The 15,383-nt window shown below is 38.5% G+C and overlaps 1 protein-coding gene across 1 annotated transcript; it reads left to right on the forward strand.

The window, feature by feature from the left end:
* Positions 1-12,534: 12,534 nt before the first annotated feature.
* Positions 12,535-14,662, forward strand: LOC142832350 (UDP-glucuronosyltransferase 2A3-like). Its single transcript, XM_075942787.1, has 2 exons — positions 12,535-13,263; positions 14,613-14,662. The coding sequence occupies exons 1-2, from the start codon at positions 12,543-12,545 to the stop codon at positions 14,660-14,662; spliced, it is 771 nt and encodes a 256-aa protein (XP_075798902.1). The 5' UTR covers positions 12,535-12,542.
* The last annotated feature ends 721 nt before the right edge of the window (positions 14,663-15,383 follow it).

Genomic DNA, 15,383 nt, shown 5'->3' on the forward strand with positions numbered 1-15,383 from the left:
TTCTTTTAAACATTGCTTGGCCCATTAGCTCTAGCCCCTTATCCGCTAATTCTCACATCTTGATTAACCCATTTCTATTAATGAGTGTAGCACCATGAGGTGGTGGCTTACCATGAAGGATCTTAACCTGCATCCATCTTGGAGAGGAGAGCTATATTGTCTTCCTCATTGCCTTCTTCCTCCCAGCATTCAGTTCTGTTTACTCCACCTACCTGTGTTCTGACCTATCAGGCCAAACAGTTTTCTTTATTAATTAACCAATGAAAGCAACAGATAGACAGATGACCCTCCCAAATTAGTATCCAAAATTGTTCTTTCTCGAATTGTATCTTATGGAGTTAAATTTTTGTAAAGCTATTCTATAACCTAGGTAATTAATAGAATCTTCTCTTTGGAAAGTGGGAAGTACTCTACAACACATGGGCACAGGAGACCACTTCCTACGTATAACCCCAGCAGCACAGACATTGAGGGCCTCATTGAATAAATGGGACCTCCTGAGACTGAGAAGCTTCTGTAAAGCAAAGGACACTGTCACTAAGACACAAAGGCAACCCACCAACTGGGAGAAGATCTTCACCAACCCCGCAACTGACAAAAGTCTGATCTCCAAAATATATAAAGAACTTAAGACACTAGATGGTAAAAGGCTAATCAACCCAATTATAAAATGGGGCACTGAGCTGAACAGAGAATTCTCAACAGAAGAAGTTCAAATGGCCAAAAGACATTTAAGGTCATGCTCAACTTCCTTAGCGATCAGGGAAATGCAAATCAAGACAACTTTAAGATACCATCTTACACCTGTCAGAATGGCTAAAATAAAAAACACCATTGACAGCCTTTGCTGGAGAGGTTGTGGAGAAAGGGGTACACTCATCCATTGCTGGTGGGAATGCAAACTTGTGCAATCACTCTGGAAAGCAGTGTGGTGGTTTCTCAGGAAATTCGGGATCAACTTACCCCTAGACCCAGCAATACCACTCTTGGGAATATACCCAAGAGAGGCCCTATCATACAACAAAAGTATTTGCTCTACTATGTTCATAGCAGCATTGTTTGTAATAGCCAGAACCTGGAAACAACCTAGATGCCCTTCAATGGAAGAATGGATGAAGAAACTGTGGAATATATACATATTAGAGTACTACTTAGCGGTAAAAAACAAGGACTTCTTGAATTTTGCATACAAATGGATGGAAATAGAAAACACTATCCTGAGTGAGGTAAGCCAGACCCAACAAGAGGAACGTGAGATGTACTCACTCATATTTGGTTTCTAGCCATAAATAAACGACATTGAGCCTATAATTCGCGATCCTAGAGAAGCTAAATAAGAAGGTGAATCCAAAGACAAACATATAGTCATCCTCCTGAATATTAACCTTCATCAGGTGATGAAAGGAAACAGAGACAGAGACCCACATTGGAGCACCGGACAGAAATCTCAAGGTCCAAATCAAAAGCAGAAGGAGAGAGCGCACGAGCAAGGAACTCAGGACGGCAAGTGGTGCACCCACACAAGGAGACAGTGGGGATGTTCCATTGGGAACTCACCAAGGCCAGCTGGCCTGGGTCTGAAAAAGCATGGGATAAAACTGGACTTGCTGAACATAGCAGACAATGAGGACTACTGAGAACTCAAGAACAATGGCAATGGGTTTTTGATCCCCACGTACTGTCTTTGTGGGAGCCTACGCAGTTTGGATGCTCACCTTACTAGACCTGGATGGAGGTGGGTGGTCCTTGGACTTCCCACAGGTCGGGGAACCCTGATTGCTCTTCAAGCTGATGAGAGAGGGGGACGTGATCGGGGGAGGGGGAGGCAAATGGGAGGCGGTGGCGGGGAGGAGGCAGAAATCTTTAATAAATAAATAAATTTAAAAAATATTTTAAAAAAGAAAATATTAAAAATATAAAAACAATATTCTACAGTAAAAAATGAGACAGTTGACTATAAAGAGAATACTAAAGACAAATTATCAAAACTATAAAGTGATTGCCAATACTTTAATAAATCATCTTTTAAATTAAAAAAAAAAGAATCTTCTCATTGCATCTTTTAAGGAGCAACTTTTTTTTTTTTTTTTTTTTTAACCAACCACTTGATGTTTTTATTAAGGCCAGCCCTGTGTTGAAATGTGGCTCGATTGCCTAATATGGGAAATTAATAATGGTCTTGATCTCACGAACTGAAGTCTTTTTCTTTTTATGTTTAAAGGGAGATGAACACACAAGTACTTAATCATGAATAAACTTTGATATGATGAAAAGTTCTATTTTTCTTTTTTTTTTGATTTTTTTTTATTGATAAAAGGAGGATAAAGAAAAGAAAAAAAAAAACAAATTTTCACCTCCTCCCACCAGCCTCCCATTTCCCTCCCCCTCCTCCCACTCTTCTCCCTCTCCTCCCACTCTTCTCCCCCTCCTCCCACCCCTCTCCCCTTCCCCCCACTCCTCTCCCCCTCCCTTTCCAGTCCAAAGAGCTGTCAGGGTTCCCTGCCCTGTGGTACGTCCTAGGTCCTCCCCCCTCCATCCATATCTAGGAAGGTGAACATCCAGACTGGCTAGGCTCCCACCAAGCCAGCACATTGCTTAGGATCAAAACTGCGTGCCATTGTCCTTGGCGTCTCATCAGCCCTCATTGTTCGCCATGTTCCGAGAGTCCAGTTTTATCCCATGCTTTTTCTGGTAACAGTCCAGCTGGCCTTGGTGAGCTCCCAGTAGATCATCTCCACTGTCTCAGTGGGTGGGTGCACTCCTCGTGGTCCCGACATCTTTGCTCATGTTCTCACTCCTTCTGCTCCTCATTGGGACCTTGGGAGCTCAGTCCAGTGCTCCAGTGTGGGTCTCTGTCTCTATCTCCATCCATCGCCAGATGCAAGTTCTAGGACGATATGCAATATATTCATCAGTATTGCTCTAGGGTAGGGTCATTTCAGGTTCCCTATCCTCAGCTGCCCAGGGAACAAACTGGGGACCTCAGCTTGGGCACCTGGGAGCCCCTCTAGGGTCAAAGTTTACATTGGAAGAAAGAAAGCATCTTCAACAAATGGTGCTGGCACAACTGGATGTCAACCTGTAGAAGAATGAAAATAGACCCATATCTATCACCGTGCACAAAACTCAAGTCCAAATGGATTAAAGACCTCAATATCAGCCCGAAAACACTGAATCTGATAGAAGAGAAAGTGGGCAATACCCTACAACAGATGGGCACAGGCGATCGCTTCTTAGGTATAACCCCAGAAGCACAGACATTAAGGGCAACATTGAATAAATGGGACCTACTAAAACTGAGAAGCTTCTGTAAAGCAAAGGACACTGTCACTAAGACACAAAGGCAACCTACTGACTGGGAGTAGATCTTCACCAACCCCGCAACAGACAAAGGTCTGATCTCCAAAATATATAGAGAACTCAAGAAACTAGACTTTAAAATGCTAATTAACCCAATTAAAAAATGGGGCGCTGAACTGAACAGAGAATTCTCAACAGAAGAAGTTCAAATGGCCAAAAGACACTTAAGGTCATGCTCAACCTCCTTAGCGATCAGGGAAATGCAAATCAAAACAACTTTGAGATATCATCTTACACCTGTAAGATTGGCTAAAGTCAAAAACACCAAGGATAGCCTTTGCTGGAGAGGCTGTGGAGGAAGGGGTACCCTCATCCATTGCTGGTGGGAATGCAATCTTGTGCAACCACTGTGGAAGTCAGTGTTTCGGTTTCTCCGGAAATTCGGGATCAACCTACCCCTGGACCCAGCAATACCACTCTTGGGAATTTACCCAAGAGATGCTCTATCACATGTCAAAAGCATTTGTTCAACTATGTTCATAGCAGTATTATTTATAATAGCCAGAACCTGGAAACAACCTAGATGCCCTTCAATGGAAGAATGGATGAAGAAAGTATGGAATATATACACACTAGAGTACTACGCTGCGGTAAAAAACAATGACTTCTCGAATTTTGCATGCAAATGGATGGAAATAGAAAACACTATCCTGAGTGAGGTATCCCAGGCCCAAAAAGACGAACATGGGATGTACTCACTCATAATTGGTTTCTAGCCATAAATAGGGTTCACGGAGTCTACAATAGGCGAATCTAAAGAAGCTAAGTAAGAAGGTGAACCCAAGGAAAAACATAGAGTTATCCTCTTGGATAAGGGAAGTAGACAAAATTGCCGGGGGGAAAAGTGGGATCTTGGGGGTGGGGTGGGATGGGGGTTAGGGGAGATGGGGAGAGAAAAGGTAGAAGGGAAGGAGGGTGGACTTGGGGAAACAGGAGGATCAGGATAAAGGAAGGTTGGATAGGGGAGCACGGAACCACAATTCTTAGTTAAGGGACCCACTTTAGGGTGGGAAGGAGCAACTTTTAATCCCCAGCAAGGCTTTATATTCTTAATCATTTCAGTCAGTAAGATATTCATTTAATAGTAATGTATAGATTGAGGAAACTGTTTACAAGTTATTTCCAACAAATGTTAGGCAAAATATTGGCACACGGTAGAACTGTTTAACATCTCTTGTGTGGGAATTTTCGACTGACACCTTTTAATGGGCAGAGAATTATTAAAAATAGTCAATGTAAAGGCATTTTTTCTATCCTCTTCTTTTAAAGGTATAGTAAGAAGCTTTCTTTTAAATCAATCACTGTAATAGACCATCCTTTAAGTAACACATAAGGCAGAGAAATAACAGGTTCTAGAATCCCATTAATGGAATTACTTTATCTCTCTCAAATCTGTTAACATTCTTCATTTTCCATATTTCTTTTTAATGATAAACAAAGAAATATAGGAAAATTCTAAGGACTGGTTGATTTTTAATATGTTGAGCATTTAGCTGCTCCTGTACCAGTTGTTTTAATGTCTGCATTTTTTATGTTAAAAGCCATTGTTTCATACAGACCAACCATTTTAAAAATAAGGCTGTTGGCTCTTTTCAGAGGTCACCAATTATTGGGGCAAGTTTTGTGCAATTTGAAGTCTGTGACCACTCTAGGGAATAACTTTTAATATTTTTTCTGAAGTATTTTTTAATTTTTGGTTTGTTTTGAGATTGGAAGATCTATTTTTCACTGCTGTAACAAGTTCATTGTTATGCCGGCCACATATGGTTTTTATTTTCCTCTTATCTTTCAGGCTCTATTAATTAGACCCATCTTGTGCTTTGTTTTAACTGAAGCAAAATTCTAATCCTTAGAAGCTGAACTTTTACCTCCTGAAGAAGCCAATTTGGATGCAATGATTTTGGCATTATTATTGCTAAATCTGCCTCTGTGGCTACTAAACCCCAATTTAAATGTCATTTATTTGTATTGTTAACTTTAGTTTTTTATAATTTATAGAAAAAATTCCAAATATTCCTTTTATAGTTTCTCTGAAATTTTTGTTTTAACTTTTAAAGCTGTTTTTCCATCTAGAGCAATATTTTTTTTCAACGGGCATTTGGACTTTAATTGTCCTCTAGAAGTGTTTCCCCTATGATGACAGGGAATGATTGAAGCAAATATGCCATTGTGCCTCTGCTAGGCCCCCAAAGGCAATTTTTGCTGACAAAGAGATACCTTGTCTGTCCTTTGGTTTTCTCACATTTCATATATTCCAGAGGACTGCGATTTTCTGGTTGGATTATTTTAGAAACAAAATATTGTTTCTAGTAACACCCTGCCTACAATCTTTTTTTTTTAAGATAACCTTACTTACCACAATTAAACATCTGACATTTTGATGTTGTTAAACCTTTTGAAATCACTTTTTAAAATCCTAGCATTCTTATGAGAATCAATCTTGACTGTGTCTCAGATCCATTTTTCAGTGGTTTTTGATCTTGTCTTAAAGGCCTACTTACCCTTGGCATTGTAAATTAGTATTTTCAAAAGCCAAGATCTAATTAATATTTGTCTAGATTCTGGATTTGTTATTATTTTTTGTGCAGTTGAAGTAAATCTTTGTAAAAATCAGGGAGTACTTACATGGTCTTCAAAATACTTGTCATTTGGTAGTTGTTCTTGTTAGGTGACTGAGTAAAGTTAAGTTTTTGATAACCTTTGGCTGCTACTCTCTACTTTCATAATGTAATGGTGGTGTTTATTTACCTCTAAATCTCTCTGTGTCTGAAAAATTATTATCTGTTTTAATAAGTTTATTTACAGCTTGTAACTTATCAGTCAGAATTGTAATATTTTTAGTAATTATTTGTAGGGCCTGTATATTTTCACTAGTAACCTTCTCTATGGCATATTTCTTATGAATAGCAAGTTTTTTTAAGTTTGCACTTTATCACTCAATTTTTCACATTTGGCACAGTTATCAAATAATTTTTAGGTATAAAATATGAATTACCATGCTGATAATAATTATGACCAACATTATCTTAACACCAGCTAAGTAGTTTATCTTTTCATTTAATTTTTTCATTTGCATCCCCTCCAAAATAGCGCTGAACAGGGCCCGAATTCCCTGCAAATTGATATTTAATATTTTTAATATGGGAAATATTTTAAGATATACTTTTCCCTTTTAAACATATTTTTAATTTATTTTGATTAATTAAATAGACCAGATTACCGTTTAAAAGTTCCCAACTTTATCAATTCTGATGCTGATCTTCTGAATATTTGGTTGTGTAGATGTAGTGATGATGTTTGATCAGCAGGTGGAGTCAACGCTCAGAGTGTAAAGTTGTATGAAGGTATTCAGATGAAGTGTCAATATTTGACCAGCTGGTGGAGCAGGCACAGCACCAAGGCAGCTCAGGTAGAGCACGCTGAACCACACCAGATTCTGCTCCAGTACCTGACCAACCTGGACAGAATGGAACTGTTAGGGCAGCAGCATAGCATTCTAGATTCTGCTCCAGTTCTTGCTCAAACTTAGCAGAAACAGCTTAGGAGCATAGCTGCAGACCTGGAGTTCACACCTAGGAAGGCAGGAAGTGAGTTGGGAATGATGACTTATTAGAGCTCTAACCATCACAGCAGCATCCTAGCAGGCATTCAGACCAATAAGAGAGGAAAGTTGTTTAGGACCAAAGTGTTTTCTTCTTCCTCAGAATGTGGGCAAGTATGGACTGGTGCTAATTTGTAAGATAATTCATAATTTTGATACAGTATCATTTTTATTTAGTTTGTGTTCTTCAAGTCATCAACCTTAATTGTCTTCATCTCATTTTCAATCTTGCACTCTGCTGATGTCTACTACCAATGTTTTATTAATCTTAAAACGTCATATTTTGTTTCTAATTTAAGAGGTTTAGACTTAAACTTTTAAATAACTGGATCTAGAACTTTCTAAGAATTTAACATATTGTACTCCCGAGAGGAATGTTCTATGGGTGCTGTATCTGAAAGGCATCTTGACTTCTGTGTTTTAATAACATAGGAAGTTAATTTTGAAATTATTTAATATCTAAACTGTTACTAAACTAAGGTGATGACATCTGAGAAATGGGTTGTGGCAATTTGTCTGATGCAGCTTTGCTATGTCAGAAATGGTTCTGCAGCAAGGTCCTCATGTAGTCCTTTGATATGAGTCACTGGCTGGCCCTACAGACTATTCTTGAGAAGTTAGATATCACAGTTTCATTTGGGAATAAGACTGCTGTGAATTTTCAAAATTATACTGTATACATAGTTATGAATGTCATCTCAACAATGTCACATTGGTAAGCAACTTCAAGATTTACTTACTCAATTGATTGCAAATTTTGAAGAGATCTGTAGGAGTATATATATAACCAGACATTCGTGGACAAGATTTAGAATGCAAAGTATAATGTAATGATTATAGACCTGGTTGTTCTCTGTGGAGACCTGTGCTTAAAGTCCCTTTTATGAATTCTCTGAGGTTAATCATCATGTACACCACAGACAAATACTGTGGCCAGCTTCCAAATCCACTCTGTTATGTCCCAGTTATCATGGGTAAACTAAAATTATGACCTTCCCAGAAAAGGTAAAAATATGATGCTTGTTGTTCCTTTGCGGAACTACAGCTCCCAGCGTTCCTCTGGACCACGGACACATTTCCCAGAAGCCTTTGCATTCCTCGTTAAAAAGCGAGGGTTGCTACGACCCCGCCTCTTTTTCCTCTTTTTCCCCGCCTCTCCTGTTGTGTCAGCACACCTGTACCTGCCTGTTGTTACCCCTCCCCCATTAAAAGTGCACCCACGTGGCTCCGCGTGTCTGTGTTTTCTTCCCTGTGTAACGTCTTTACCCTCTAGCCCGCAGACAAGAAAGCCAGTCCAGAAATTAGGAACAACAATGCTTCCACTGTTTTTTGAATTTGGGCTCCAACAATACAACTTTGCATTCTGGGATCAGTTTTACAGTAAAACACTAGAAAAGACACTACATTTCATGTAATCTAGTTGTTAAATATTCTTTTAAAGCCTAAATGTATTTAAAAATCAAAGGAAAACATTTCATTTATTTTGCTGTCCAGGTAAAAGCTCTGCAAGCAAAAGTAATTAATCATTTATTGATAACAAAATGAGAAACACTATCGGGTTATTTTGCTATTATTATCACATTTTATAATCATTAAACTGTCAGAAGTCCTTATTGGTCAAACGTTTTAGTCTATCATGACCTGGCAGCTCTCTCTTCAGACTAGTTAGCATGGAGGAATCCTCCCCATAGAACACACCCTGCTCTGAACCCGCACTTATTTGGAGACTGTCTCAAAGTCTGGAGGCCTGCTTTACAATGGACATATTCATGAACCACAATTATTGACAAGGCTTAGCAGATTTTAATAAGAATGCAGTTAATTGGCCCAGAGGTTTTGCCTTCTCTAGAGAAAGTCTGAGCTGGTGGGCCACAAGATAAAGAAAAGAAGCGGGACCAAGAAATAACCAGAGAAAGTCCTTGAAAAAAATATCTTGGGAATATTCAAGAATATTTTGTGGTAAATGATTAACTAGCTTAGTGCTTCCTTCAAGGAAGGTGGACCTGGAGCCACAGCTAAACAAGCTTTTCATCCAGGGGCTTGAATTTTCCTCATGGCATACACCAAAGGTGAACTTAATAGTTTAGTCCCAAGTTAGATTTGTGAATAAGGACCAAGAGGGGAAAAAAAAAAGATGTTATATTTATTTTGTCTTAATTCAGGAATGAAGTATACATCTAAATAAGAATCCAGGTCTTCTTCTTGGATCAGTTGCTTGTAGTTAGTACCTTTCCAGGGAAATTCAGCCTGAGTATCCCCCTACAAATAACGCTTTTTAAAACCTCTAGTCTTGTGCTGATGACAGGTACACATTGTAGACAAAGCCAGAAAAGCCCATTTAAAGGGGTCTCAAGGATTTACTAGGATACACTCACAGATACAGAACAATGCAAATACCTACTCTAGTCCTCTGTCCTGCCTAGGGTTGAATGGAACCAAGAGTTGCTTCTGTGACCACCACACAAGAAAGCAAGCAATTGCCCAATCTCTTCTTTTCAGAGGTCGCATAGGCAGAAAAGAAGTACAGCACCTATTGGGTCACATAGATGAAGATCATGGCCAGAGCAAATACCCACCACACACATAACACTTTTTTTGTGGGAGAAGACAAATCTGATTAAGTGAAATTTAAAAGACCTAATTTTCCATGAATTTCACATCAAAAAAGGTGAATGCTTACCATATGAGACTATTGTTTTCTTACATCTCCTTAAATCTAACATTTCCACAGGAACCCAGGGAGTGCCCACATAGCTTTGGGGATACCTGTCATTTGGCAGTTGTTCCCTTAAAGGTTACTAGGTGAATTACAGTTGGTTTTTGGATAACCTTGGGCTGCTCCTCTCTATTTTAATAATATAATGGTGGGGTTTGTTTTTCTCTAAATATCTCTGTCTGTGTCTGAATATTTGTACTATCCGTTTCAATAAGCTTTTTAAGGCTTGAAATTTATCAGTCAAAATTGTAATATTATTAGCAACTATTTGTAAGGCTTTTATATTGTCAATTGTAACCTATTCTAAAGTTTATATCTTATGATTAGTAAAGTTTTTTGTAAGGTTTGTATTTTATCAGTCATTTTTTAATATTTGGCACAGTTATCAAACCATTTTTAACTAGAAAATATGAATTACCATACAGATAATAATTATGAGAAAATTAGCTTAACGCTAGCTAAGTTGTTTATCTCCTCATTTAATTTTTTTTCTCATTTAATTTTTTGATTTGGATCCCCTCCATAGTGTAGTGAACAGGGCCCAAATATCCTGCAATGTTATATTTAATATTTTTAATATGGAAAATGTTTGAAGATTATACTTTTCTATTTTAAATATATTTTAAATTTATTTCAATTAATTAATTAAATAATTTAATAAACCAGATTACCGTTTAAGTTTCCAAGCGTTTTACTGACTCCAATGCTGATCCTCTGAAAATTGGTTTGTATAGATGTAATGATCATGTTTGACCAGAAGGTGGATCCGGTGCTCAGAGGGTAGAGTTGTGTGAAGGTATTTAGATGTAATGTCGATGGTTGACCAGCAGGTGGAGAAGGCACAGCACCGAGTCAGCTGAGCCACAGCACCAGATTCTACTTTAGCATTTGCCCAAGCTGGATAGAATGGACCTGGGAGGGCAACTGGACCGCTCATTAAATTCTGCTCCACTACTTGCTCAAAATGAGCAAAACCAGCTTCATGGGGGAGTGGTTGACCTGGAGTCTGTGTCTGGGAAGGCAGGAATGTAGGAGACCAGAAGAGGGATGGGGAAAGGCTGAAGTGTGTGTCCTGAGACTCTCCTCTAAGTTGCAAAGAGCCACCACTGCACTTGGCAGGGCGAAACTACACTTCTTTGCATGGCCAAAAAAGACCCCACATTGGGTGCCAGATGAAAATGATTCTTCTACTTTTTATTAATAAACAAATCCTGTGCACAAATATTAAAGGAAAGAGAAAAACTGAGATGGACCCAGGCTCCCATAAAAGTACTTTGCTGCCATTCATTTCACAGTGTGAGAGCCCCAACTCCAAGCTCCCTCTTGTTCCACCTTCCACATTATCTCGATGCCATTTTAGCTCCCTAAGCATTAGAGTTGAACTCAGCCCTAATTTATGCCTCACTCCTAGCTGTGGTGATTCTGGGTGAAGTGGTGCACATAGACCAACTTTCAATTGAAGAAAATGATCCCCATTCCAAGACCTTCATATGACTTTTGTGTCCAGTTACTGACTGGATCAGTGTTGTGGGAGAATTATCTCTATGGTTGGGAATGATGACTTATTAGAGCCCTAACCCTCCACACAGCAGCAATCCTAGCAGGCATTCAGCACAATAAGTCAGGAGAGTTGAATGGGTTAACAATAAGAACTCTCTGAATCTATATCTAGGTGGAACCTTTGTTTGAGGTAGAAGCATAATAACCTTAAAGGAACTAGGTGAAAGTTCCAAACTCTCTGACCTTTGGTCATTGTGAAAACAGGTTCACATTTCCAGGCCTCCACAGTAGCTGTGGAAGAAATTACTCAAGTTCTGGTAAAATTTTGTTACAAGAGAATTCCACTTTTCATATTTTGGGGAGGATTTAAAGACAGCTGGTAATTTTTTTTTGTTTTCAAAAATGAAAGTAAATTTCAAAATGATTTTATATTTTATCCAGATTTTTAAATATTATAGTTTGCCTGAAGAGGAAATACACCTTTCTGAGTTGTATTTTTATTGCTTTAAGAGATGCCATGACCGTGGTAACTAATACACAAATTCCTTAGGGTATGGTTTACAGTTTCAGAGGGTGAGTCTGGGACCATCATGGCAGGGAACACAGCAGCAGGCAGACAGGCATGGAACTGTAGGCGATATCTTCCATGAAAACCACTGACAATTTATGCTAGAGAGGATATGGGGCAACAGAAACACTCCTCCATTGCTGATGGGAATACAGTCACTTTGGAAATCAGTATGGCAATTTCTCAGAAAATTAGGAAGCAACCTACCTCAAGTCCTGGCAAAACTGTTTTTAAATTGTTGAGGAACTCTCACTTTTCATCCATCTTAAGAACTCAAACTCTATGGTTCCATCCACACGCTGAGATAATAGTCTCCCTGACACACTTTCAAAGAGATTTAAAACGAACCCCAAAGTCTTCTCTTTGAACTTGGCTTCTTCCTGCCCACTCTGTGGTCCACACAGTGAACAGAAAGTTCCCCACTTCAGTGACCGTAATTCCAACATCAGTTTTCTTTAGGTGTTCTTCCAGGCACCGAGTTCAGCCGTCTACATCTAGCTTCCTGCTGACATGCATGTGCTGTGCCTGCTACCATTTCATCGTTAATTTTAAAATATTGTATTTTGTCCCATTTTTTAGAAGCTCAAAATAGAATTGTTAAAAAACTGGATCAAGGTCTTCATAGGTATGATTGTAATCTGCAGAACAATGTTCTATAGGCGCTATATCAAACAGATATCTCTTGACCTATGTGTTTTCATAACTTTGGAAGTTAATATTTGATTTATTTTATATCTAAATTATCACTTAACTGAGTAAACACTCAATCTCCACTGAGCAGCCTGGGAAAGCACACCATGGCCTCTGAGAAGTGGACTGTGGCAGTTTTTCTGCTTCAGCTGTGCTGTGTCGGCTGTGGCTTCTGCGGCAAGGTCCTCGTGTGGCCCTGTGATATGAGTCACTGGCTGAACCTACAGACTATTCTTGAGGAGCTTGTGCAGAGAGGGCATGAGGTGACAGTGCTGAAATTCCCCGGTATTATCGTGGATCAGATTGAAAACTCCGCGCTGAACTTTGAGAATGTTCCTGTGCTGTATGGAAATGAGACTCCTGAGAAATTTCTAAACCATTTTCTGCACCTGGCTGTGGATGTCATTCCAAATTTGTCGGTTTGGCAAGCAGCAAAAACATTGCAAGATTTAATTATTCAATTGACTGCAAATTTTGAAGGTCTCTGTAGGAGTGCAGTGTACAACCAGACATTCATGGACAAGCTCCGGGATGCAAAATACGATGTAATGGTCATAGATCCCATCATTCCCTGTGGAGAGTTGGTGGCCGAGGTGCTTCAGATCCCTTTTGTGACCACCCTGAGGTTCAGCATGGGATCTACCATAGAGAAATACTGTGGCCACCTTCCAATTCCTCTCTCCTATGTACCCGTTGTCATGAGTGAACTATCAGACCAAATGACCTTTCCAGAAAGGGTGAAAAATATGATGCTGTCACTGTTTTTTGAATTTGGGCTCCAGCAATATGACTTTGCATTCTGGGATAAGTTTTACAGTGAAACACTAGGTAAGAGACTGCATTTTAAGCTAAGCTAGTTGTTAGTATTTTTAACTTTAGAAATGTTTAAATATAGTGAAAGGAGTGCATTTTATAAACTTTGTGTTCATATAAAACTCTACAAGTAAAAGCGATAAAGAGCTTATTGATAAGTAATTGGGGAAGTACAATGAAGCCATTTTTGCTATTATTAACCTTTGTTTATAATTGTTAGACTGATTAATAGTACTTTGAAGTTTAATAGGTCATCATCCTATCTAAGAAAAGGTATTCAAGGATAAAGTCAATAGTGTAGAACATGGTTTTGCTTGTCAGATAAACACTTATAATTTGTCAGATTAATTAATTACAGTTTGTTGTATCTTTTTAAAATCATAGGCCTCTTATTGGTAAACAATACACTGTTGCAAAAATAAGAAATCTTTTTTGTTCAGGTAATGAAATGATGATGAAATAATTTTAGGGTGAGACAAAATTCAGCATGAAGTGCATTGACTTTGAATTCTATTCCACAAATACTTGCAGCTGCAAATTATTGCTCTCAAATCTATTACATTCTCCTCTCAATTGAGGTGCCTAATATTTTATGCATCTTGCAATTGAGGTTGAATTATTGAAGATGTGGTTAAAGCATCCCTGGCAATCCAGTACAATCAAAAAATTAAATTAATATTTTAGTATCAGCATATCCATCTGCCTGATATTTAATATTTTATTCCAATTCTAATTTTTTTAAAAAATCCAACTAAATGGAACCTGATAGGCTCAGTCTCAGTTTCAAGGCAAAATTGATCATTCATTAGAAAACAGAAAGAAATTTAAAAATATACCTAAATGTCCTTGGTGAAGTGAAAACTTTTAGTGTGCTTTAACCTGTGAGAAAATAAAGTCTTTTAGTCACTAATGTTTTTCCAGGTTTCTGTATTTCACAGTTCAAAGTATAAACCACTGTAGCAAACTTTTCACCTTGACAATGTTTTGTGACAGTCCCCAGTGACTACACCAAGGCTTCATTCTGTTTTAGAGAATGCATTTCTCCAAACTCTAAGTTAGAAGTTCCAACAGCAAGCATGCCCAGGCTTGCTTCGTTATTCTTAATTTTAGTTGTAATTGTTATTGTATGGTGTTTGTGTAATGTGCATCTTCTAGGGTGTAAAGTGGGGGTCAGAGGACAACTTTGAGTCAGTTGAGTGGACAATGATGACAAAGAAAGAACCTTTGCCTTGTGTCTATCTCAGCAGGTCCAGGGCCTGTCAATCTCAAACCTACCCCCCGCCCCCAGTTTTACAGACAACTCTTCCTGTCCCCTGTATTATTTAACCACCTTTGCAAATGTGTCCATAGTTTTCCTTTTGTAGATATGGCAGCCATGTTGGATTACTGTCCCAGATTTCAGCCCACGTCTTAAGCTAAATATTTCCACGGTCATGACCTCATGAAGACAGAGAACTAAAGATATATCACTGGGAAATTTTGCTGCCTTACTATCAGTGTATGATGGTCTACATGTGATTTAAGCTGTAGTAGTATTTTTCTGAACATGAATGTCTTTCTATTTGGGACACAGATATTTAGACTTAAAATATCATCTTGATGGATTTTCTTAGATGAATAAATAGTTTCCTTCTCTATTTCTTTTAATTAGGTTTTGTTTGAAATCTATTATGTTAATTTTTTCCCAACCTGTTTATTGAATGCATTTAGTTGTTTTGCTGTTGTTTTTGTTTGTTTTTTGAAACGTGGTTTCTCTGAGTAGCTTGGTTTGTTCTGGCACAGAGTCTGAAGACTCTGAATGCCCTTGAACTCGGCGATTCATCTGCCTCTGCCTCCAAAATCCTGGGATTAAATGCCGTAGAAACATTTTCATTCTTGCAGGTCTGTTCTTTTTTGAAGAGGAAAGGTAGAAGAGTGATCTGGGGGGAAAGGGAGGTGAGAGAAGCTGGGAGGAGTGGAATGTAAGGGAATTGGGTTGGAGACATATTATATGAGAACAGAATCAGTTTTCAATGTAAAAAAATGATCATATGATTTTTTTATCCTTGGGTTAATTTGCAATTCTTCAGAAGTTTTATTGATGCTGTTATCTAACAACTATCTCCAATGAAAACCCTATCCTCACCTTAACCCCA

The sequence above is a fragment of the Microtus pennsylvanicus genome, chromosome 12 (genome assembly GCF_037038515.1).
Source record: "Microtus pennsylvanicus isolate mMicPen1 chromosome 12, mMicPen1.hap1, whole genome shotgun sequence".
Lineage (NCBI taxonomy): Eukaryota > Metazoa > Chordata > Mammalia > Rodentia > Cricetidae > Microtus > Microtus pennsylvanicus.